The sequence below is a fragment of the Ochotona curzoniae genome, unplaced genomic scaffold (assembly GCF_017591425.1).
Source record: "Ochotona curzoniae isolate NIBS_2020 unplaced genomic scaffold, NIBS_Ocur_1.0 contig_1014, whole genome shotgun sequence".
Classification (NCBI taxonomy): domain Eukaryota; kingdom Metazoa; phylum Chordata; class Mammalia; order Lagomorpha; family Ochotonidae; genus Ochotona; species Ochotona curzoniae.
The window spans coordinates 47,940,702-47,965,219 of NW_024464920.1; the positions used below are offsets into that span (position 1 = coordinate 47,940,702).

The 24,518-nt window shown below is 57.6% G+C and overlaps 1 protein-coding gene across 1 annotated transcript; it reads left to right on the forward strand.

The window, feature by feature from the left end:
- The first annotated feature begins 879 nt into the window (after window positions 1-879).
- FAM83F (family with sequence similarity 83 member F) lies at window positions 880-24,284 on the forward strand. The gene is made up of 5 exons (XM_040991269.1): window positions 880-1,365; window positions 17,495-17,662; window positions 17,938-18,059; window positions 18,763-19,409; window positions 24,224-24,284. The coding sequence occupies exons 1-5, from the start codon at window positions 880-882 to the stop codon at window positions 24,271-24,273; spliced, it is 1,473 nt and encodes a 490-aa protein (XP_040847203.1). The 3' UTR covers window positions 24,274-24,284.
- The last annotated feature ends 234 nt before the right edge of the window (window positions 24,285-24,518 follow it).

A 24,518-nucleotide genomic window follows, 5' to 3' on the forward strand; every position in this document is an offset into this window, starting at 1 on the left:
AGAAGATTGTAGTTAATCCAAAGGAGAGCGAATGTTGAAGTCGCTGGGGTGTGTGTGTGTGTGTGTGTGTGTGTGTGTGTGTGTGCGTGCGCGGTTTCCTTCCTGGGGCCCACACGTATATTTTGCATCACTAATACAGTAATGAGGCTTGTGGCATCCCAGGGTGCCCAAACACACACACACACACACACACACACACACGCACGCGCGCACACACACACCATTTGCAATTAAAATGGGCTGAAAGTCTGCTACCGCTGCTGCCACTCTTTTTGCTTTCAGGTGGCTATTATATATTTGAGATTTTTATAGTGAAGGCATAGGGCTGACAGCCCCTCAAGGCCTCTGATATGGAAACTGGGACACATGGGTGGGTGGGGAGCTGTGCATTCCTTGTGCATTTTGCTGGCGAACATCAGCCGCCTCCACTTCATGACCCTCACAATAGCCTCCAGACAACGCTCTAGCGGATGGAGGGGCCAGACACGCGGTCCCAGAGGCCGCCCGCCTAGGACATGTGCTCGGGACACCCCCCTCCCCGCCCCAGCGCCCCGCGCGTCAAAAGGAACGCGCACCTGCCCCGCGCCCTGGAGGGGCCCACCTTTTTCCCCACCGGAAGGGTAGCAGGCGCGCACTGGAGATCTCCCGGTGGCCCCGCCCCGGGCCCGGGCCAGACCCCGGGTCCCCCGAGTCTGGGGGCGGAGCGGGCGTGGCTGTCCCTGCCTGCCCGACGGCCGCGCCCTCGCTCGGGCCCCGCGGATTGGCCTGCGCGCGGCTGCGGGGCGGACCGAGACCTCGCGGCCAGGTGAGGCGCCCCGCCCTCGGCGGCGGTGCCAGGTGCGGCGGTGCACGCGGGGGGCCGCGGCGGGCCGGGGCGCCATGGCCGAGTCCCAGCTGAGCTGCCTGGACGAGGCGCACGTGAACGAGCGAGTGACCGAAGCGCAGGCCGCCTTCTACTACTGCGAGCGGCGGCGGGCCGCGCTGGAGGCGCTGCTGACCGGCGGCGAGCAGGCCTACCGCGAGCGGCTGGGCAAGGAGCAGCTGCGGGACTTCCTCTCCAGCCCCGAGCGCCAGGCCCTGCGTGCCGCCTGGAGCCCCTACATAGACGCCACCCCCGCTGCCGGCAAGAGCAAGGCCAAGGCTAAGGCCCAGGCCCCCGCGCAGGCCGCGCCCGAGCCCGAGGAGTCCCTGGCCTACTGGCCCGACCGCTCGGACACCGAGGTGCCCCCGCTGGATCTGGGCTGGACGGAAAACAGCTTCTACCGCGGCGTGAGCAGCGTCACGCTCTTCACCCACCCGCCCAAGGAGGAGAAGGCACCACACCTCAAGCAGGTGGTCAGACGGATGATCCAAAAGGCCCAGAAGGTAGGCCCACCCGCCCCCTCCCCACCCTTCCCCATCCGCTCCCGTCTTGGCCATAGTGGTGGGGCCTCTGGAGAGAGGATGACTACCGGTTACAAGGTGTGTCGGGGTGTCAGGCATGGTTGCTACAGGGTGCAGAGGTGCGGCTAACCCTGCCCCTTGGGAGACCCCCACCCCACAGCCGGGGCGCTCATATTCACGCATCTTTTGGGGCCCAGGATTAGGGGCTCCAGAGGCTACCACGAAGAGCGGTGCCATGTTGAACTCTGCTGTGTACCTGCGTCTTGCTGGGCTCAGCTGCTGGGCCTGGAGGGGAGGACGTGTGTTTCCGGGTGAGTGGGGGTTGGGCATTGGATTGTAGGGGAGACATGGTTTTTAAGGCTGTGCCTTTGGCTAGGGGTGCCTGAGCAGAGTTTCCAGGTGTGTAGGGTGTGGTTGACCACAGGCGACTTTGACGTCGGTTCCTCCACAATGTCACCCCAGGCCTGAGAAGTCCAGCCTGACTCTCCAGTGTCCTGGACTGAGTGTTCCAGGAAGGAAATGGAAAGTGGGTGCAGTACCCAGCGGCCTGGGCGACAGGGGTCGGGGTCAAGCTCCTGCGGTAATGCCAACAAAGTCTCCGTTTATTTTCTCCTTCCTCTGTGCCAGCCATTGTGCCCAGGACTGCCTTTTCTGCTGTGGTAGATAGGCATTTTCCGTATTTTTGGAGAGAGAGGCAAAAAAAAATCAGGATTCTGAACAGTTCAGTTACTTGCCTGAGGACACCTAGGCTGGGCCAGGAATCACACGTGGAAGCCCTTTGCCTGTAGCCATGTAACCACAGCTCTGACTGTCCCACCCTGTGCCGCTGTCTGAAGCGATGGGGCAGGTGGCTGAGGGCGAGAGTTGACCTGCTAAGTACCCTATTCCAGAAGGCCACTAGGGCTTCTAGTCCCACCTGGAGTGCCAGGACTTGGGTTCAGAGCTAGGTCCTGGGGGACGCTAGCTGGTGCCAGGGTCCCAGGTGAGTGATCACCCCATTTGGGCTGACATACCTGCCCAGCCCTCGGGGTCAGTCCCCCCGGCCATAGTCCCTCCTGTCCCAACGACACGTGCTTCTCCAAAGACCCTGTGAGGTGGACAGGACACAGAGGCAAGGGGCAGGGCGGAGAGACACGGGTTCCTGGCTGCTGCTCTAAACACCGCACCTTCTCACCCACCGCCTGTCTCCCCGCCCAGCCTTGGCCAGTCCAACTGGCAAGGAACCCTGTGTGGCAGTGAAATTGGCTGCTTCCCCCTCCGTGTTTACCCCGAGGGAGGGAGTTTCCTGGTTTGCAGTGAGTCTGGCCTGCTGGGAGGAGGGGCAGGCCAGGCGCCTAGGTAGTTCCTGTGCTGCCCGGCAGGTAGCCTAGGGAGGGGTTGGAGAAGTGAGTGCCCTGGAGGCCCACCAAGAAACCCTAAGCTTCCCTTCGTCCTCAGGAGCCGCAGTGCCAACCCCTTGACAAACAGGAAGCAAGGTTCAGGGACTGTTGGCAGGGCTTGCCCGTAACTACAGACATGGGGGAGCTCCCATACCTGGCCCTTGGGAATAAGGAGGAAGAGGGGTGTGCCTGGGAGACACTGGCCTATATGATCAGAGAAGGGGCAGGGGACCGTGACCAGCAGGCGTGCACAGAGCTGTTCCCCAGCCATGCTGGGACCCAGGGCTGTGTTGATCTGTGGGGTGCAGGGCTGAGTTCTTAATCCCTGAGTGACCTGCTTATTTCAGTGTCCTTGAATGATGTCTTTTGTCTGATTCAACCACGGGTGAATAGGGTGCCTCCAGGGTGCAGGGGTGCGTGCTTCTCTGTGCCACACTGGCAGGCAAGGTGCTTTGCTGGTGCTTAGGCCACTCCCCATCTCTGGAACCATGGATCCCGGGGCAGCCTTGGTTCTCACAGTCGGAGGGCCCCCAGGGTGGAGCCTTGAAAAGAGGCCCTGAGGTCCTGAGGGTGCAGAAGGCATTAGTTCTCCTGGCACCTGGGTCCTTCTCCCAAGAGGGTTGCAGGAGCGACTGAGCCTGACCCCTGGGTCATCTGAAGACCAGGCAAGTCTGGTTGGGATGAACTGATGCCTTAGAAAGTCTCTATGTCCATTTGGTCACCAGGCAAATATTTGGAGGTCTACTGAGTGCCAAAACACACCTGAGTAGAAAGCAGGCCCATAAAATGCAGCTGTGCCCTTCAGTAGCCAGCCAGGCTGCTTACTCACCATGGTGGCAGTACAGGGTGGTGGGGGCAGGCAGGCACCGGCCCAGCTCTTAACTTGGGCCCAGGAGGTCCCTGAGGTGCTGAGCGCCTGTCTGCAGACATGTCTGGACGAAGCGAGAAGCATGCCATGACGTGCCAGCTGCTCATCCACCCACCCCTGCACTCAGGCTCCGTTGCGGCCAGCTGTGTGCACGTTTAAGGCCTCTGGACTGGCACATGAAGTGTTGCCAGTAAGAAAAACTGCTTGCTGGCACCTGACCTCAAAGACTGACCCCTGTCCCCTGTATTCCTGGGCCCCATCCCAAATGTATCAGCCAACCTGTATGTGTAATAGATTGATTTTATTTATTTGTTTAAAAGAGTGACAGAGAAAGGAGGATGCAGAACTTCCCTCTGCTGCTCCACTTCCCAAATGACTGCAGTGGCTGGAGCTGTACCAGGCTGGAGCCAGAAGCCCAGAACTCCACCAATATTCAGATCTCCCACATGGGTGCAGGGACCCAAGCATTTTGGCCATCTTCTGCTGTCTTCCCATACACATTAGCAGGGAATGGAATTGGAAGTGGAACAGCTGGGGGTTTGAACCAGTGCCCATATGGGATGCGGGTGTCACAGGCTGAGTCATAATACTGGCCCTGTGTAGCTCTGATGAGTTTATGAAATCTGAGAGTGCCTTGTCTGCTACCCTCTGCAAACCACTGTTCCGTACAATCTCCGTTTTACAAGCTCTGGATGCTCCCAGGCTTTTGGCCTCATGAGGTGGACCGGGGCCCCGCGGCAGCTCCCGCCCTCCGGTGAGCCTGCCCCAGCGTGTTCAGGCGTCTGCCACGAGGCCTGCGTGCCCCACCTGCCTGGGTTCTGCAGCGTCACCATCTTGGTGCTCCGTCCCTAGGCTGGGGAGCTGGGGTTCCTGAGCAGTAGAAATGAAAGACAGACTTCACAGTTGAGAGATCTGGATTCCGTTCCGCTGGGGCCACTGGCCAGCCGAGGTTCCCAATGGTTGGAATGGGAATCCAGAACTTCGAAAACCAGAGAGGGGCTGGAAGTGAAGGAGTCCCCTGAATGTCAGTTATCCCAGGTGACAACTGCCCCCTTCTCCATCTCCAGCAGGTGGGAGGAGTGTGGCTGCATTTCTTCCCAGGAGGTTGGAGTTCTCTAAGGGGGTGGGGAGAAGATGAGACACAGGAGTGTTTGGAGCTGCTCCTGGGGAGGGCTCTCCCACCTCTTTCCTCCCTGGAATGCAACAGGAACTGCCCTTTGCCCTGCTCATCCTGCCTGTCCATGCTTCCGTGGTGGGGGTTGGTGGGGACAGCTATGCACCTGTTTCTGAGAGTCCAGTTCTTCAGCGTGGGATGTGCTCTGGGCAGGGGAGGGGGTGCTGCTGGCAAAAAAGTGCAAGGACTTCCCCCTTCCTAAGCCAGGCACCTCCCCCTGCCCCGCCTCCCTGATCCTTTCCACATGAGCATGCAGCCCTTGAAAGGGCCTGGCCAGCTGCCCTGTGCCAGCCCACAGAGTCCCGGGTGATCCCGGCAGACTCCCTAGGGTCCATCTCTTCGGAGGACTAGAGCTTTGGTTGGGAGGAGGGGCCCCAGGAAACGGGTGGGGATGGGGTGGTGAGTGCTTGCGATGACCCTGGCCCTGGACAGCTTCCTCTCCGGCTCCTCTGACTTCCAGCACTTTGAGTCACAGAAACTGCTTTCCCAGAGTGGAAAATAGAAGGTGGGGACAGTGCGGAGCCATTTCTTGGCCTGTGCTCGGTCTGCTAACGAGGACCCATCTGTCAGGCAGAGTCCCCCGTCCGGGGAGGGGACACCGGCCAGGAGGCCCCCTGTGCTTGTCTGGTTACCGTGGACAGGTCATTTGCCTCTGCTTGGCCACCACGTCTGCACCTGTGAAACAGAGTACTTGGTGCCACATTGCTCCTTCGGTGTAATGCAAGGTGGTGAGAACAAGTCCTGAGCTGGCGACTGTGAGCAGATATGAGGGATTTCTATCTGTTCCTGAAGATGACAGACAGAGACGACAGACAGAGACGGCAGAGTTACAGAGACAGAGGGGGAGAGACGGGTCTTCCATCCTCTGGTTTACTCCCCAAATGGCTGCGCCGGCCACAGCTGAGCTATTCTGAAACCAGGAGCCAGGCTCCTTCTCTGGGTCCTGGTGCTTGGACCATCTTTTGCCGGTTTCCCAGGAGCATTAACAGAGAGTTGGATAGGAAGTAGGGCAGCAAGAACTCCAAACAGCGCCCCATCCTCAGCATCTGGGGGACAGCCATCTGCAGAGTCAAAGGCCATGGAAGGGCAAGGAAGCCCCCGGACATGTACCCAGGCCTGTATCCTGTGCTCTAAATCCAGGGTACCTTGGGAGGAATTGTCCTCTGGGGCCACCTCCAAAACACCTTCCAGAACATTCCAAATGTGTCATCAGCTGGACCCTACAAGGCTCTGTGGATACAGACAGATGCATGACTGGACCCTGGCTGGCTGCCCCCTTCTAGGCCAACGGGGGAGAGAGGAGGGCCCTTCATGCCCAGTGGGGGTAGCACAGGGCCACTGAGTGTAGGCAGTCTCCAGGAATCTGTGTTGTCCTCTTCGTGGCCACTTCCAGGTCCCCCATCGCTTGGCAAACCTTGAGGGCGTTCCCAGCCCGGCACCCCTCATCCACCACACTGCTCCATGTTAGCAGGTGGCCAGGTCGGCCTCTCCCCCCTTTGTTAGTGTGCACAAAGCAGAACTGTTCTGGGGCCGCCTTCCAGGCTGTGCTGGGAGAAGGGAGGGGAGGAGGAGCAGGGCACGTTTCTGGCTGACTGCCTGCCCTGGCTGAGCCATCCCCTGCCTCTCCCCAAGGCTGAGTCACCATGAATCCCTGCCCCTCCCTGGCTCCAGCACCCATCAGCCCAGCCTCCAGTTTGCTTTCCTTTCTCTTCTGAAATCTGTGGAGCCCGTGGACACATAACAATCCCACAATCTCAGGCCTGGAAGACAGCCGCTGGCTCTTGTTGGCATCGGTGCCACCCAGGCCCTTTATCCATAAGCTCATCCTCTCCGTCATTCACTGACTGACCTCGTGGGAGGTTGTGGGTCAGGAGGGGATAGGCCAGAGGTGGGACCAGGACCCCTTACCCTTTTGCAGGGGGGCTTCAAGGACTCACTGTGATGGTCCTTAGCTCCCCTCTCCACTCACCCCCACACCGAGGTGACCTGGGGATTCCCCACATTGGCTCAAGCTCTTACTGTGCACCTGATGTCCAAGTCTATAAATGAGGACGTAGATCTTGCTTTCAGCCCAGTGGGGGGACACCAAAAAGAAAATGCACACGGCTCAGGAATGGGGTGTGCTGTTGTGTGTTGAGCCCTTAGAGCTACACAGTTGCCAGCCCCAATGAAGACCTTATTTCATTTTGCTCTTCTAGAGGGCAATGGTTTGGGGTGTGCTGCTGGCAGACAGGAGCTGCCGAGGAGCGCTGGGGCCAGCTCCCAGGCTGGCGCACCTGCACAGAATGCCCAAAGACTGGCGTGGCCGCTGAAAGATTGAGGCTGTTGGGGCCTGGAGGCAGGTGGACACTGCCGCGGTTGACCTCCTGACTGCCTGCACCAACTGGACCCCTTCCTGCACGCCCAGCCTGCCTCCATGGGGAAGCCCTCATAGATGACGTCACCTTACTGTAGCTGCCAGTCACCCTCGCTGCATCCCAGCCCCCAGGGCAGATTGCCAGCTCCACGTGGCTCACCCCAATGGATCATTCCGAAAGTAACACTGCTTGCCCAGGTGCTGCCCGGGCTGCCAGCTCAGGCCAGCGTTGTCGGTGCTGAGCTCAAGTCGGAAACTGAAGGCCCCCAGTTATTCCAGAAATCATTTGTGTATCTTCACTGGGATGATTTGTGTTTTAACGGTTGATTTATCTTCGTTATTAAGTTTGGCTTTAAGCTAATGTTAAAATGAGCTTCCATTCGATCATCTTCGCTCATTAACACCTGCCGAGCTTGGGGAAAGGCCAGCTCAGCGTCTGTCCGGGCGGCTCTCCACGCTGAGTGCGTGACCTTGTCTGGCGAGCGCCGTCTCTCCTCTTCCTCCTTTGCGGGTGCCCCTTCGTTCAGCCTCGCCCCTAAGGTAAAGGCATTGAGAGTGGCAGGCCTCGTGGGCTCCGATGGTCAGGCCCTAAACCACTGTGGGCACAGCAGGGACACAGGCTAGGTTAGGAGCCAAAGGCCAGGGACTCTGGGAGAAAAGGCCACAGCGTGCCCTGACAGAATCAGGCTGCAGATGCTGCCACGACACCGGGGCGCATCTGGTGTTTAACGAGCTCTGATTAGTGAGCCTGAACTGTGTAGGCTGCTCACACAGCTGTGGGACCACGGCTGGCCAACCACACAGGTGCCATGCTTGGGTCAGGGCAGGGATCAGGACCCTGTGAGAGGGCCCCCATGGCACGGCCCTCCAGAGGGGAGAGGGCCAGGACTAAAGCCTGGACTGCCATTCAACTGTGGAGGGAAGCCCCCTCCTTTGGGAGGGTTTTGATTAGAATCTGGTGTCTCACTTCTTCCATGCAAGAAGGAGGGACAGGCAGCTGCCCCCCACCCCCGTGGTCAGACGGCAGAAACGCCCTCTCGTGCCTGACAGACACAGGACTGCGAATCCCGGGAAGCAGCAGTGATGCTCTGGGGGATGGTCTGACGTGGAACTCGGAGCGTCCCATGAAGGCACCACGTCCTTGCGTTCAAGTGAGAACACCGCAGCCTTGTGCCCCAGGCTTCCTGCTTCCAGCTGGTGTGGCGTCTGTTCCAAACCCGAGCCCGTGCCTCGTGGTGACCCACCTCCTCTCTGCATCCACATCACCTCCGGTATGGGAGGGGGCTGGGGAGTGTGGTTAAAATGCTTCTCCCTGGGCCCTTTGCACCCAGGCCTTCGAGGATAAGGCCGTGGACTCTGCATTTTACCAGCCACAACCCTCCCCTCCCCACTCCCAGGTGATTCTCCAGCCACCCAGCGCCCTTGGCCCCACACTGCCTCCCTAGCCCGAGGGACATTAAAGCTTAAGATGTGGGGAATTCACCCCAGCGGCCCCTCCCCTCTCACCGTGCAGTGTTTTCCTGGACTTGGTGGCACAACCTCACTGCAGCCTCCCAGCAGTCCTCGGGGGGAAGGCAGCTACACTTGCAGGTCAGAGGATGGCCTCTGAGTTCCTTCCCCAGGCTCTCCCTGGAGAAATGACCGCCCTCCGTCATCGTGGCACACACCTCCAAGGGCAGGGGGTTGCCACCCTGCTGGGTTCGTGAGGTCTGGATTTTTCACCCCATGGAGCTGGGTGAGAGAGGGCTGGAGGTCGGGATGTTTGCAGACGCTGGAAGGCACGAGCTAGCAGAAGAATAAGGTTGTCTGTTCCTCTCACCCCATCTGCTGCATGCTGGCTTTGTGTCCCTGGAGCTGGCTAGAGGTGGCAGGTCAGAGCCCGCCCTGTCCACCTCATTTGGGGTCACTTTTAGGGATGTTGCAGAAAAAGCTTGTGAGTAAATTCAGGTCCTCCCTTTCCCAAACATCCCCACCGCGTTGATAGTCATTCCTCAGACGTGGAGGACTGGCTCTGGTTTGAGAATCTGCAAGAAACCAGCCAGGCTCTGTCCTCCTGAACAGTCTGGGCAGGGGATAAGGACTCGCAGCAGATATGGCCTGACACAAGGGACACAGGCGTGTGCCAGAGGAAATAGCATCACCAGTGAGGCGAAGTCCAGACTCTTGGGCGCTGGTGGAGGCACAGGTGGTTTGCAGGGGGATGAGGTAGGGGTGGAGCAGGAGGATCAGAGTGCCAAGGGGGTGAGTGGGGAGGAATTGGAGGCGGGGGCGGGGAGAGGTGCTGAGGGGGCGGAGCAGGACCACTGAAGCTGCCTGAGCCATGGTGGAAACAGGGGGGATCCCCACACTCCCTTCTTCCCAGGAGGCATTGGTCAGTGTCCAGAGACAACCTAGGTCCCCTTGCCTGAGAGGGGTGCTGCTGGTGGCTTGAGGACCAAGCCCAGGGCTTTCGCCAAGTGCTCCACAGTACACAGGGCAGCTACTTGGCAAAGGATTCTGTAGCCTGAACGCTCAGTGGGGAGGGCTCATGTCAAGGTGGCAGAGGTCATTCTGTGCAGGTGCAAAGGAGCCAACCCTAAGGCACTTCCAACGCCAGGTGGTTTGTTTGTTTGTTTTCTTAAGATTTATTTATTTGCAAGGCAGAGCTTCAGAGAGAATCTTCCATCCCCTCACTCCCTCCCCAAATAATCACAACACCAAACCCAGGAGCCAGGACCTTCAGCTGGGGGGTCCCACGGTGCAGGGGCCCAAGGACCTGGGCCATGATCTGCTGCTTTCCCAGGCACATTAGCAGGGAGCTAGATTGGAAACGGAGCAGCTGGGACTTGCATCAGATGCTCCTACGGGATGCTGAGACTGCAAGCATCAGCTTAACTCATTTCACCATGACAGCAGCCTGTCGATTTCAAGAGGGGGAGGCAGAGATGGAGTGGGAAAGACCAGTCCAGAAACTGTTCCAGACATTTGAAAAGAAACAAGGGCCTGGGCCGGGGCAGCGCCACCAGTGGGAACAGCAAGGAGATGACCCACAGGAGGTGTGTGGTGGGAGCAGGACCTCATGTCCCAGTGACCCACGAGGCTTGCAGCCCAGATGTTGGAGAGGATGTGTGTGCGAGGCAGGCTGGTGGATGTGACCCAGCGGCAGTCAGCTCTGTGGGCATGGGCACCTGAACACAGCTGGGCTGCAGAGCCTGTGTCCTTGTTTCTGTTGTCCAGAGGAGAATTCTGGAGGGCGGAGGACAAGTGCAGTAAGCCTCTTTCTCTGGTGCTGAGCCCCTTGTTGCCCTGTGTTAAAGCCTGGTTTTCCATCTGGAGTCTTGGCGTTGGACTTGGTGCGGGCCCAGATCATGGTGGGGTGGTGGGTCATGGTCTCAGTCACTACGTGGGCAGCTGGATGCTGCGAGCTGACCGTCAAGCAGGGCCCTCAGAGGCCACGGCGCAGGGTCATAATCACTCTCCTCCACGGCAAGACACGGGTGTCTCGGTGCCAGCAATTGATTCCCTGACTACAGATATTTCATTGTTTAATTGGCAGTGACACAGATGGCTGCCTCTCAGCACTTTGTCCTGCAAGCCCCTTCTCTTCGCAGCCCTGGGCAGGTGAGGGTAGGGCAAGAGGGGCAGGCGGCTGGCTGCCCTGCTCACCTTGTCAACTACAAAACCCAGTGCCAAGCTTCCTGCATCTGAGAACCAGTCTGGCAGTGCTGGGTGACCAGAGCCAGCTCTGAGCTGAACGCTGGGGAGCCAGAGGGCAGCAGACAGTGGCCTCAGGTGCCCTCAGGGAAAGACAGGAGCACCTTGAGGGGGTGGCAGCCCTAGTGCTCTGAAGAGAACCATGTATGTTAGGGTTAACTCTGGTGCGTTTTGGTTTCACTTACCTGCTGTTTTCTGTCACTAGCACCGCAGTGCCCGAGGCCGGACGGTGTAACAGAAGAGAGAGAGAGTTGGCAAACTCCTGGTGGTGGCTACATGACAGTGTCTTCTTGCAGAGTCACCAGGCAGCCCTGGGCCTTGCATGGTCTTCCCTTCTTATGAACCTGCTGGTGCCACAATCACCACCCACAGGACCCATTCTCTGTCTTTTCCAATTGAGTTGCCTACAGAAGCAGTGTTTGGCCTCTGTCCACCATAGAACGTTCTAGCATACTCCCTACTCAGTCTTAGAGAGAGAGAGGTGTCTGTGCCGTTCCCATGTCTTTGTTCCTGTGTGCCCTATAGACCCAAGCCAAGATAGAGGAGGTTTCCTGATGTTTGGAACCAGGAGCAACTTTGTTGGCTTCCAGTTGTAAATTCAGTCCACCAAGCTCTACCTGCGCCCGCGCTCCCACCGCCCCCAACAGCAAGGGCACCCTGTCCCCACCAGTCACAGTCAGGATGACCCAACAGTCTGCTTTTTAGTGCGACTTCTCCTATTTCCTGTGCTTTCTTAAGATTTTTTTTTTGTAAGTTTCATTTTGTTTATAAGGCCGAGAGATCGTCCACCTGCTGGTTGATGGTCCCCAAATGGCAGCCCAGGCTGAGCCAGGCTGAAGCCAGGAACCAGGAAATCCCTCCAGGACTTGCGTTTGGATGGCTGGGACCCAGCCGCTGGAGCTTTCCACCAGCATCCCCTGAGGGATGCTGGTTGGGAAGCAGAGGAGCCCAAGGCACTGTGATGTGTGTGGGTGCTGCATCCCAGCCCCGACTCTGTCCTGAGTTCCAGCGAGGCCCACTTCTCCATGTCTGCGTCCGGGCCTGGAAATTGCCTGCTCAAATCCTTTACCCATTTCCTAACGTGTTTCCTATTGTTTTCCTGCTGGCTCGCAGGGGTCTCATACACATGATGAATTCCTCAAAGTCATAGGTATTGTCATGTATCACTTACCTTTATCTCAGATGTCTTTATGGAAAACACCCCAAATGCCACACGCCTCTTTTACATCCTACTTATTTGCCTGATGGTTTATGCCTTTGGAACCTTAGGAGAGAGATTTGCTTGTTCTTTGGCATGAAGATATTTTCCTGTATTTCTTAGATCTAAGTTTTATCTACATGGAGATACTTGGCCCAACTGAAATTCACCTTAGTATATGAGGTGAGGCATTGGTCCACCTGGAATTTCTTTGTGTTTAACAGCCAGTTTCCACCAATTATATCTGCTAAGCAATAGCCTTTCTCAGAGCCATAGAATTTGCCACACATAGAATTTGTGTGTGTGTGTGTGTGTGTGTGTGTGTGTGTGTGTATGAGAGAGAGAGATGGCTTGCTTCTGCTCTGTTCTCTTTGTCCCCCTGGTCCATTTAGCTGAGTTCTTGCCACATGCCTCTGCATAGTGTATCATACCCTATCAAGTCTCCCCTAGGGACTTTTTTTTTTCAAAACTGGTGCAGGTATTTGTGGATCTTTTATTTTTTCCCGTCCGCATCTTAGAAGTATTTGAATTCCTCCAAACACATTGGCTGAACTTGGATTGGGATTGCTGTGGATTTTCTTAATATGGAAATAATGGAAATTTGCAAAATTTGTCATAATTTATCTCTTCATTTATTCATGTATTTTATCATCCTTTAACAGGATTTTCAAAAAGTATCCCTAGAAAAAGACCACCTGCTTAAGCTGCCTTCATGAATGGATCTTGTTTTTCTGTAACTGACAGTCTTTCTCTTACAGTCTTTCTCTTAATTCTCTCAGCTCTTTCCTGGATTCTACGATTTTCTGTTTTTTTTTTTAAAGATTTGTTTTTATTATTTTTTTTTATTGGAAAGGCGGATATACAGAGAGGAGAGACAGAGAGGAAGATCTTCCGTCCGATGATTCACTCCCCAAGTGAGCCCAACGGCTGATGCTATGCCAATCCGAAGCCAGGAGCCTCTTCCGGGTCTCCCACTCGGGTGCAGGGTCCCAAAGCTTTGGGCTGTCCTCGACTGCTTTCCCAGGCCACAGGCAGGGAGCTGGATGGGAAGCGGGGCTGCCGGGATTAGAACCGGCGCCCATATGGGATCCTGGGCGTGCAAGACAAGGACCTTAACCACTGCGCCACGGCGCCAGGCCCGATTCTACAATTTTCAAGGGAAATAATATCAGTTCTAAGTCCTGGGAGTTTGTCTCTTCTAATTCCACGTCTTATTTCTTTTCCTTGCCTTATTGCATTGGTTAGACCACCAGTACTGCTGAACAGGAATGTTAGGGCCTTAATCTTCCCAGAATTCCAGGAAACATTGCTCAAATTTCTCTCTTAAATGTTCCATGTGAGTTTTATCACATTACAGAAGATTCCTTCCTCTTTCAGATTTCTGAAAATTTTACTCACAAGTGGAGACCTAGCTTTATCAAATATAAAGTTATGAAGATTAGGGTTAGTACTCTGGCAAAACAAATTAAGTTATGGACCAAAATGCTGACATCTCACAAAGGGATACTGATTAGTGGCTGCTCCACTTCCCATCCAGCTCCCTGCGAATGTGCCTGGGAAAGCAGCAGCAGAAGCCCCGAGTGCTTGGGCCCTGCATTTGTATGGGAGACCTAGAAGCAACTGCCATTTCCTGCCTTCAGCCTGGCCCATTGTGGCCATTTGGCGAGTAGCAAATGGACAATATTTCTTTCTTCCTCCCTCCCTCTTCCCCCCATCTCTATTTCTGTTTGAAATAAACACAATCTTTTTTTTTTTAAATGATGTGTTTATTTCACTTAAAAGAATCACAGAGAGGAAGAGGGAGGGAAGAAGACGAAGAGACATAGATCTTCCGTCCTGTTGGTTCACTCCCCAAACGGCTGCAACGGCCGGAGCTGAGCTGACCCAAAGCCAGGACCTCTTCCAGGTCTCCCACATGGATGTTGGAGCCCATGGACTTGAGCCATCCTCCACTGCTTTCCCAGGCTGTCAACAGGGAACTGGGTTAGAAACAGAGCAGCTATAGTAGCACCCTCGGAACATTCTGTCCACATCATCAAATGACTGTCCCCATCCCCAGTTCTGATGTAGTTCACTAGCGAGCAGTCGCCTCCTCCCGTTCCACCTCTATGGACACAGAAGGAAACAAACTGAAGCATTTGTGCCACTCACACTCCTCATGCCTTGACCCTCCCCACCCTAGTTGGAGACCCACGTGGGCATGCATCCCTCTCAAGTATGTAAACAATATTGAAAATAAAAAGGAAGGAAATGGGACAGCCGTGATACAAACCGACACGCATGTGGGATGCCCGCACCATAAGGAGAGGATAGCGTGCTATTCCACCGCATTGGCTCCTTAAAGAAAACCTGTAAAAGATTTAAAAAATGGTATATAATTTCCTTCTCCCTTAAATGTTATGGATGAACATGGATATATTTTCTGATGTTGAATCATCTTCTATTCCTAGGCGGACTCTTACTTGACTGTCATGTACTATGTTTAGTTTGTTGTCTCGATAGGTTATCCATGTCATTTGCATCTTAAAACATTAAGGTATAACTTGTCTTAACAGTTTTTCACACATCACTAGTATCCGCATAGTTATTTTCCCCCTTTTACTCAGAATTTTGTTTGTATCTCCTTTCTGTGTGTCAGTCTAGCCATAAGTTTGTCTGGCTTGGTTATTGACCTTTGCCAAGAGCAAGGGTTTTATTTATCTTTATCATATGAGGGAAAGAAGGAGAGAGAGAGAGCGAGTGAACCTGCTTGTTCACTCTTCAGATAACCACCGCAGCGGGGCTGGGCCAGGCTGAAGCCACCAGGGACTTTGTCCAGATATTCCCCACAAGTGACAGGGATCCAAGTCCTCAGGCCGGGTTTGCATTAGCAGGAAGCTGGGCCGGAAGCAGAGGCAGGACTCGGTTGCAGATGCTCCAGCCTGGGACACTGGCTTTCTTGCTGCTCCTTCCACCCCCCGGCGCCAGCCCCACCCTGGGAGTGTGTTTTTCATCTGATTTTCCCAGCATACCTCACAGCATTGTAGAGTCACGTAGACCCGAGTGTCTTGCTCTGCCACATGCCGGCTGGGGACACTGGCCTTTGCCCCTCTTTATGCTGATTTCCTTCATTGTGACATGGGAATGCCAGCGCTTCGACACAGGCGGCTGTGGAGATCCAATCAGAGAATGCACCTAAAGCACTCGGAACGGTGGGGTGTGCGCACACTCAGGACAGCTTCCCGCCCGGCTCTGTACGGGCTCAGCGGCTCTGCTGGGCTCTCCGTCGGCTGGGGGGTTGTGTATCAGCATGTCCCTGCTCTGCTGGGCTCTGCTGGGCTCTGCTGGGCTCTCCGTCCGGCGGGGTGTGTGAATCAGCATGTGTGTCGCAGAGATTTGAGGACCTGTTTCCTGGGGTAGTAGAGATGTAAGTGGATCCAGGCTCTACCAGGCCCGCCCACAGGCTGCAGGCCAGGCGTTGCCAGCCCTGTGCAAGGCAGACGGCGGCTGGCCAGGATCCCCTCTGGCTCATGGCAGCTCCAGTCAGCCCTTAATCTCAGTGGATCGCAGAAGGCCCCGCCATGGTGCAGAGGAGGGTTGCCCACCTCTCTAGTCTCATCCAGAAACCGCTTGGCAGAAGCACCTAGAGCAGTGACTGGCCGTGTGGCTGATCATGGTGGCCCACCCACGTAACACACACAGATCGCCTTTGTGGAGACCTCGCCCTGCAAGCCTCTGCTAGGCATGCGGCAGCTGGGGGTCACCAAGGAAAGGAGTCCACCCTTGGGCAGGCACGGCTCTGCCCAGCCTGTGCTCACTGCCCAGCCCAGTGCCCACTGCTCAGCCTGTGCCCACTGCCCAGCCCAGTGCTGTGTGTATTCATTCCTGGCCCCTGGTGCCCAGAGACCCTCTTCTCCCCAGCACACCTTGGTCAGTAAAGTCCTTCCCATCCTTCCCTCCCTCCCCCGTCACACGTCACCTGTGCAGCTCCTCAGGCTTTTTTACCTTCTCTGGCTGGACTCACCCCAGGGTGCAAGCATCATGGCCGATCTGGCTCTGCGTCCTCCTCCACCCGCTCGGGGGCTTGGCTGCCACTCCCACCTGATTAGGGATTGAGGAGCAGCGAGGTGGGGCTGGGGTCCTGGGACAGCGCAGCACGAGGTGACCACAGTGCTCAGAGTTGTGCATGGTCTGTCACACCAAGTCTTTATAGCATCCTTTTTGAGACAAGTACTATTGTTATTAACTGCAAGAAAGCTGGGATCCCCGTGGGGTCCCTGTGGGGTCCCCGTGGGGGACCAGGCCTGGCATGTCTGACCTTGGCGTCCACACTGGGCTGTGATGGAGGGCAGACTGGTGCAAAGCAGCCACCTGCTGGTGAGGACAGGCTGTGTCAGCTAGGGAAACCCCATTTTGCAGACGGGAAAGAGAGGCTCATGTAGGTTAATGGGCTTGCCCAGGGTCACAGAAATAACGAGGGGTGGAGCTGAGGTTAAGACCAAACCTCCCCGACCCTGAGCTATATCACACAGATCATGGGGTGAGAGCCATGCAGGGGCCAACAAGGGATGTGCCTGCAGCCCAGGGCGTCAGGCCGCGGAGGCCTGGCCTCCAGGAAGGTCTAGCAGGATCAACTTGGCACGAGGCAAGGGGCCTGGCAGCAACCTGGACCTGGGGATGGGGCGGGAGGGACCGGACACCTGGTGGCCTGGGGAATCCTGGCCAACTGGAGCCTTGCCCAGATCTTTGCTGGAGCAGCCAAGCTGTGCACAGCTGAAGAGAGATCAGACGCCAGGGCGTGCTGAGAAAGTGCTGTTCCAGCAGGTCCCCGCCTGTAGGAGCCAGCCCGCCCCCTGCGCCCTGGCGGTAGGGGTGGGAATGGCAGCTCCCCCCACCCCCCCACTACTGGCTCTGCACGAGCCGTGCCCTCACAGCCTCCTCTGAGGAGCAGCTGGAAAATCCCAGCCCTGCCACTCATGCTCTTCCCCAGCCCTAGGCGGGGTAGGGGCGGGGTAGGGGCGGGGTGGGGGAGGCATGGCCTCGGCTCTCAGGGTTGTCTGCTGGGTTCAGGTGGGTGCGACAGGGAGACTGCCAGGAATGGTGCAGGTGGTGGCTTTTCGTGATTTTCTGTGTGTCTGCCGATTTTATTTCTTTGAGAGGCAGAGAGAATCAAAGACTTACCCTCTGCTATTGGGTCATTCTCGAAGCGAATGGCCCTGGCCAGGCTGGGCTGAAGCCCAAACCCAGTCCACGTGTCTGCTAGACCCCCAGGGCACATGTGAGCAAGGAAGCTGGAATGAGCAGCAGCCTGGACTTGAACCCAGGCACTCCAGGGTGGAATGTGGGGGCCCCAGTGGCATCTTTGCCTTGTGTCCTGGCTCTCCTGCGCCTCTTCCAGACCTGTCCAGGCACATACGTCCCTGCTGATCCCAGGGTCCCTCAGCTGTGCCCCTTCCCCATGCAGGTCATCGCTGTGGTCATGGACCTCTTCACCGACAGAGACATCTTCCAGGACATTGTCGATGCCGCCTCCAAGCGCCGGGTGCCCGTGTACATCATCCTGGATGAGGCCGGGGTCCCATACTTCCTGGAGATGTGCCAGGGCCTGGAACTTGCCGATTTCCGCATTCGGGTGAGCAACCCCTCCGCTGGTTCTGGGGTTCCAAGTCAGGACCGTGGTCCTTTTTCAGGGAGCTTTGGAAGTAGGTGGGAGCCACGTCAACATGTCCACAGCCAGGGCAGGACCTGGTGACCACAGGGAGTCCCAGGCATGAGGCCACGGGAAGCAGGGGGCATTGAGGACCAATAGGGAGTGCCCAGGGACAAGAGAGCTGCTCATCTGCTGAAGCTAAGAATTGGCCTGCCCCACCCTCCAGGGGTGACAGCGCCTTCTCCTGTCCCCAACAGAACATCCGTGTCCGTTCCGTGACAGGCGTGGGCTTCTATACGCCCATGGGGAAAATCAAGGGGACCCTGTCCTCAAGGTTCCTGATGGTGGACGGTGACGAGGTGGCCACCGGATCCTACAGGTGAGTTGGGCCTCTATTCGCAATCCTATCCATGCCCCACCCGGCCACATGCAGCCTCCTGCCCAGTTTCTCTCCCTGGGCTGCGTGGCCAGTGGATTCTTCTGGAATGACGGACCTCTTTCACAGAGCAGCAAATGTCTGGAGGCTGGTGTGGCTCAGCCAGGTGGAAAGTAGAACAGGTCCAACCTGGAAAAGAAATCTGAGTGTGAGAGATGCAGAGGGAATGTGGCTAGCCCTTCCATTGAAGAGCCAGTTACTGGGAGCGTGGGGCCGTGACTGTCGCAGGGCGGCCGAGGAGAGGGACCCTACATACATGGCACGAGGGTGACCGGACAGCCTGAGCGTGCTGGCATGATTCAGATGAGAAGCGGGGAGGAACGGAAAGCAGGGCCAACAGCCGACACGGGGGCGGCAGCTCTTGCTGGCATCAGATGCGTGCCGCCGGTCCCCAGGCCCAGTGTTTCAAGTTGTTACCAGCAAAAAGTGCACATTATGAAAAGAAAAAACATGCATGCACTTCCAGATCCCTTCCCAGCATCTGCCACCACTACCCGCCTGGCCTTTGGCCTCGGAGGCCCAGCCCCAGTGGGGGAAACAGCAGGATTTGGGTTGGGACTGAGAGGGCAGCGGGCACGAAGAGTGCATGGTGCCTGACTGCCAGCCGGTCACCCCGTGCACTGCATTTCTGTCTCTGTGTCCCCAGGTTCACGTGGAGCTCGTCCTACGTAGACAGGAATCACCTCCTCCTCCTGACGGGACGGAACGTGGAACCCTTCGACGTGGAGTTCCGGGAGTTGTATGCCATCTCCGAGGAGGTGGACTTGTACCGGCAGCTGGGCCTGGCGGGAGGCCCCGGCCGACTGGGCCTCAACTACTCCTCCACAGTAGCCCGCAAGCTGATCAACCCCAAGTACGCCTTGGTGGCAGGCAGTCGCCACCCACCAGGGGAGCTGATGCGCTGGGCCGCCCAGCAACAGCGGGAGGCTGGCAGCCCGCCGGTGGGCCAGGAGGAGAGCGGCAGTGGCGGTGAGATGTCCCAGCGCCTGCACAACTTCCTGAATGACCTGGTCACACTGCAGCAGGTGCTGCCCCCCGTGGAGGAGCTGAGGGTGGTCGCCCAGTCACACATGGACCCGAAGTCCAGACCCCGGAACGGCAAGCTAGAGGCTGCCAACGGCGAAGCCACTGCGTCCAAGGAGGGCAAGCGCTTCGGCAGCAGATGGTTCAGCCAGAGGGGCAAGCGGCCCACGGCACCCAACGGCACAGCCGGCTCCGCCGAGACCTTCCCTGACAAGGAGATCCGGATGGGGAAGAGACCCAGCGAGAGTCCCAATGGTGCTGACCTCTCAGGTGAGCAGCTCCAGCCCTGTCCAGGGGCGCCACCTCCTGTCTGCAAGAGGGCCAGCCTGCTGCCAGTGGGCGTATCCAAGAGGGCCTGGCGACCCAAGCTTGTGGCTTTGAACTGAATCACTGTATTTCTGAGCTCCCTCTGCACTGGGGAGCACCCAGTGTCCTGGGGCACGGAAAGCACCCAGTGCTGCTACCAAGGGGCAGTCGGATCGGCCCCGGTGACTCAGCGAAGTGTGCATGTGTGCCTGCGTGGGAAATTCAGAGGCACGGCCCCTGGTTTTGATCAAGGGCTCTTCTACCAGCCTTTCTTTGGGCCTAATCACCCGCCGGCAGGCTGTACACCTGGCCAAACACAGCCCCCTGCCCTGGCCCACCCACTCTCCCCAGATCCTCTGGAGGGAGTTTGGCTTTCCATGCTTCTGCTGAGCCGGTTTGCCATGCTGCCTACCTCTGAGACGGCAGCAACATCCTTGTCGCTGTCCTCCAGGGTCCCCAGCAGATGTCCTGGCCTCCGATCTCCCCTGGAGCAGGCTCAGCAGGCCATAGCGACATGCAGTCTGCCAATGTCACCTTCCCCACTTTGGCTTCCTGCGGTCGGAAGGTGCAGGCAGGGGGTTCTGTGCTGGGATTTATTTATTCTCATCTACTTGAAAGGTGGAGGGAAGCAGGGTGCAGAGAGAGGCTTCAGGAACCTAGAACTCCATCTGGGTCTCCCCCTGTTGGTGCCAGGGGCCCAAGAACCTGGGTGTCCTCTGCTGCCTTCACAGGGAACTAGCTTGTAAACAGAGGGGCCTGAACTCAAACCCTCCAGTACAGGAGGGAAACATCCCAAGAGCCTAGCCCACTGTGCCGCAGCACCTGCTCCTGTGCAGAGGGGCTTTGCTGAGAGGGACACGGCGAGTCAAGAAGGGCAGAGCCCAAGGCCTCCCTGGGCCCGTATGGCCCCACAGACCAAGCACTGCCCCAACTAGGAGTGGGAGGAGAGCCAGGTCACCCCTCAGCTGACGACCCAGCACACGTGGTATGCTGATGGTCAGGTAGATTCACTTCTTAAGGTGAGAGCAGTGTGTGTGTGTGTGTGAGCGTGTGTGAGTGTGTGTGTGAGTGTGTGTGTGTGTGAGTGTGTGTGAGCGTGTATGTGTGTGAGTGTGTGTGTGAGTGTGTATGTGTGTGTGTGTGTGTGAGTGTGTGTGAGAGAGTGTGTGTGTGAGTGTATGTGTGTGTGAGAGAGTGTGTGTGTGTGAGAGAGTGTGAGTGTGTGTGTGTGAGTGTGTGTGTGAGTGTGTGTGTGAGAGTGTGTGTGTGTGAGTGTGTGTGTGGGAGTGTGTGTGTGTGTGTGAGAGTGTGTGAGTGTGTGTGTGAGAGAGAGTGTGTGTGTGTGTGAGAGAGAGAGAGTGTGTGTGTGTGAGTGTGTGTGTGTGTGTGAGATAGAGTGTGTGTGTGTGTGAGTGTGTGTGTGTGTGAGAGAGTGTGTGTGAGAGAGAGAGAGAGAGCGTGTGTGTGTGTGTGTGTGTGTGTGTGTGTGTGTGTGTGTGTGTGTGTGTGTGTGTCGGGGGGAGGTGTCTCTGGGCACAGTGGGGTTGCTAGGCCCGAAAGCATTCACCTAGATCCGGCATGGGTACTCCCCTCCCTGCCTGTGTCCTCACTGCAAACCATTGCGGTGGGGAGACGGCAGGTGGAAGTTGATGGGGGCCTGGAGAGTGATAGTAGGGCCAGGGCACCACACAGGCCCGTGTTCTGGGTGGAAGCCCCTGGGAAGGATGCCGCTGCCCACACACACTCTGTTTGGAGGCAGGTTGCCATGGAGAACATGGCAGGGGGAGGGACTGGGCTGGGCTGGGCTGGACCAGGCTATGCTGGACTGGGCTGTTCATGGGGAGGGAAGGGAAAGCTCTTCCTTCAGCCCCTCGCCCTGAGATGCTGTTTCCATAGAAACACAAGTCCCATTGTCTTGTCCTTCCAGCTGTCCTTGGTATCTCCGCGTCCAGTCCCCACCTCAGCATCCAGTGCCACCTCTGCTGCCTCCCTCAGTGTCTGCCCCTGGACAGCTCCTTACTCCCATAACTGGCCTGTGTCATGGGGCAGCTGTTCCCCAGGGTACCTGACATAGGTGCCTGACACAGGACAGAGTGGGGGCCAGGCAGGGCAGGAGTGCACTGCCAGGACAGCCAGGACTACCCGGCCTCATCCCTTCCCTCCTCCTGCAGAATAAACTAGGACAGACATCGGGCCCTGGGCTGCACGTCCCCTCGCGCAGTCCCCCTCCCTGCCCTGTCCTCTGGGGCTCTCACCTCTGTCCCCTAACCAGGAGAGGGGGTTCCCCTTCCTACAGTAAACTTCTGGAGTAGCATCGGGACAGGCACCTGCTTACCACACACTGCACCTTGCACCCTGGGACACAGCGTCCCCCCACACGCCCAGAGCTATCCCGTCCTGTGGAGGACAAGAGGGCTGCTGGGTGGGGGCCTCCTGAGGCTGCCCCTCCCTGTCCCTGCTCTCAGATGGTACCAGCTCTGTCTCCACAGCCCCCTTGTTGGGAGCGAAGCTGGGTCGATGACAGCATGGTGAGAAGAGAGACACACAGCGCAGGCTGGGAGCTGACAGCCTGTAAAATCGCTCGATAAGGAGGATATAGTTGTCAAACAGCACGCAAATTCCCATAAGCCCAGGCGTGGCCTCAGGGGGGCAACCTTGGCCACCCTGAGCTGGAGATGGGGGAGCTGCTCGTGTTTTAGAGACTCATAGCTCCCTCTAGTGGCAGATGCTGGGTGCACTTTTGTCATGCTAGGTGCACTGGGAAGCTGGACAGACCAGGCTTCTGGGGGCTTTTTTTTGGTTTGTTTGGAAAGTCAGATATACAGAAGAGGAGAAACAGAGAGAAAGATTGTCCATCCTTGATTCACTCCACAAGTGGCCACAACAGCTAGAACTAAGCTGATCTGAAGCCAGGAGCCTTGAGCCTCCTCCAAGTCTCCCACGTGGGTACAGGGTCCCAATGCCTTGTGCTGTCCCCAACTGCTTTCCCAGGCCACAAGCAGGGAGCTGGTTGGGAAGCAGGGCTGCCAGGATTAGAACCGGTTGGGAGCAGTCATTTAAAATGCAGGAAAGAGTCCATTCCTGGGCAGAGTCTGCCTTGGAGACGCCTGCATTTCTATGGAATTCTGCCACCCAGTGGATCCTTGGATCAGCCAACCTCATGGGGGAGAACCAGACAGGGCAACAGCCCCCGCCCGGGCTCAGGGATGTCCAGATGAGGAGAGGGGGCTCCAGGTACTGCACCTGACACCCAACCCTGCACTTCCAAAGCCGTGGGAGACACATGCTGGTCGCTGACAGTCACAGCCATCTGCCTGCTGCCTGTGTTTCACACCTGAGACTTCCCTGAGACCCCGGCGGTCAGCCTCTAAAGGGTCAGAGGTCAGTGGTCAGCACCACTTAGCCTCCTAAACCCCCCCAGCTGAGAGGGAGGGGGAGAGGCTGGGGGAACGCACCGCTTAGGGTCCTGTCTTCCAGGTGAAGCCTCTGCACACACAGGAAGAGGCAGCGTCCTCTCTGTGGCCTGCACAGCTGTGTCCCCGCTCCGCCGAGCAGGCACAGGTCCTCAGTCCTGCAGCCTGTCCCCCACCACACCCCTGCTGTAGGTCTCCCCCTTGAAGCCCGATTTCCTCTCCCCTGGGGAAGAGCTCCGGTTGCAGTAGGAATGTGTGGGGAGAAACTGGGCCGAAGCCGCTGCTCCTCCTATGACCAGGTCACCAGGATTGATTTACTTACCTGGCTGCGAACTGCCATTGTCCCCCCGCCCCCCGGGAGGCACCTGGCATCTGCTTAGCAGGCCGGGCAGGCAGGATGAGCAGCTAAAGAGGAGGGGCAGCACAGAGGCTCCAGCACGGCAGAGCCTGGTCACCTAAGAGCCGAACCTGGACCCGGTTCTCAGTGCCACCGCACAAGGTGACCCGTCCTCCTTCCCAGCTCCAGGCAGGCACGGTGGGTTCTGTGAGCCACTGCAGGAGACTCCATGCTGGCCAGCCTGGACCAGGCTGTGGTCCAGATATTGGATAGGAGCAGAAACTGGGGGCTGGGGGAGGTGCGCAGGGGCTGGGAGGCGCTGGGCTCTGCGTCGGCCCTGATCAGGGCCTCTGTCTTGCTAATGGCCCAGAGGAGGAGGCGGGTGCCACCCTAATCGAATTCACAGCTGAAGTGATCTGGGAAGGCGGCACAGAGCGCCAAGGGAATACAGCCCTTGCTGCCCGGAGAGGAAGTGGCAGGAAAGAGCTGGCAGGGCAGCCTCCACTGGGGGAGAGGCAGCCTGCGAAGCTGGGCTCTGGGAGGACGCAGTGCCACCACGGCCTGACACCTGCGGGATAGGGGCAGAATCAGTCTTAAGATGGAAAGAAAGTGCCCGGTGGAGGCCTGGGCGGGGAGAGTGGCTTCATCCTCGGCTGTCACCGCAGCTAGGGCCTCTGTCCTGCCCTGGCTGGTCCTGCGAGCTCTGGCCACCCATGAGGGCTTGTGACACTCCAAGTGACCAGTGTGCCACCTCCTGGCAAGACGTTGAAATCCTTGCTAGTTCCAGCGTCTGGATCCCTCCCCCTTTGGCCCTGCCCACATGTGGTGGGGTGGGGGGTGTCAGCAGAGGCCCCCAGGGCATGAGCTCTCCATGGTGCCCACTTGGCCTGGTTTTGCAATCGGCAGCTTGAGTGGGCGACCTCAGCCTCCCCCCGGACATGGTGCGGTGTGGACAACACACGGAGCAGGGGCTGCTGATGAATCCACCACGCTTCTCACTTAGGCCTTCTGTGCCCGTGTCTCCACAGGTAAAGCAAGTCCCAGTCCTGCCAAGACGAGCAATTGTGTCATTTGCTGAGCTACAGGGCCTGAGGATGCCGACCTGCCTTATCCAGTGCTGTATAGAGCCCAGGCCACTCCCTGCGACCTGGTGTGGCTCCCGGACCCACTCAGGCCTCAGGGCCAGATCGTCTCAGGATGACCCCAAAGCCGCACTGCCGGGTGCCTTGTTTACACAGCTGGGAACTGCTCAGCTTTGTGCTGACCCCGCCCCCCAGGGCTCCCGCCCTTTCTACATCCCCATGGGATGAGGTCTCTGGGGAT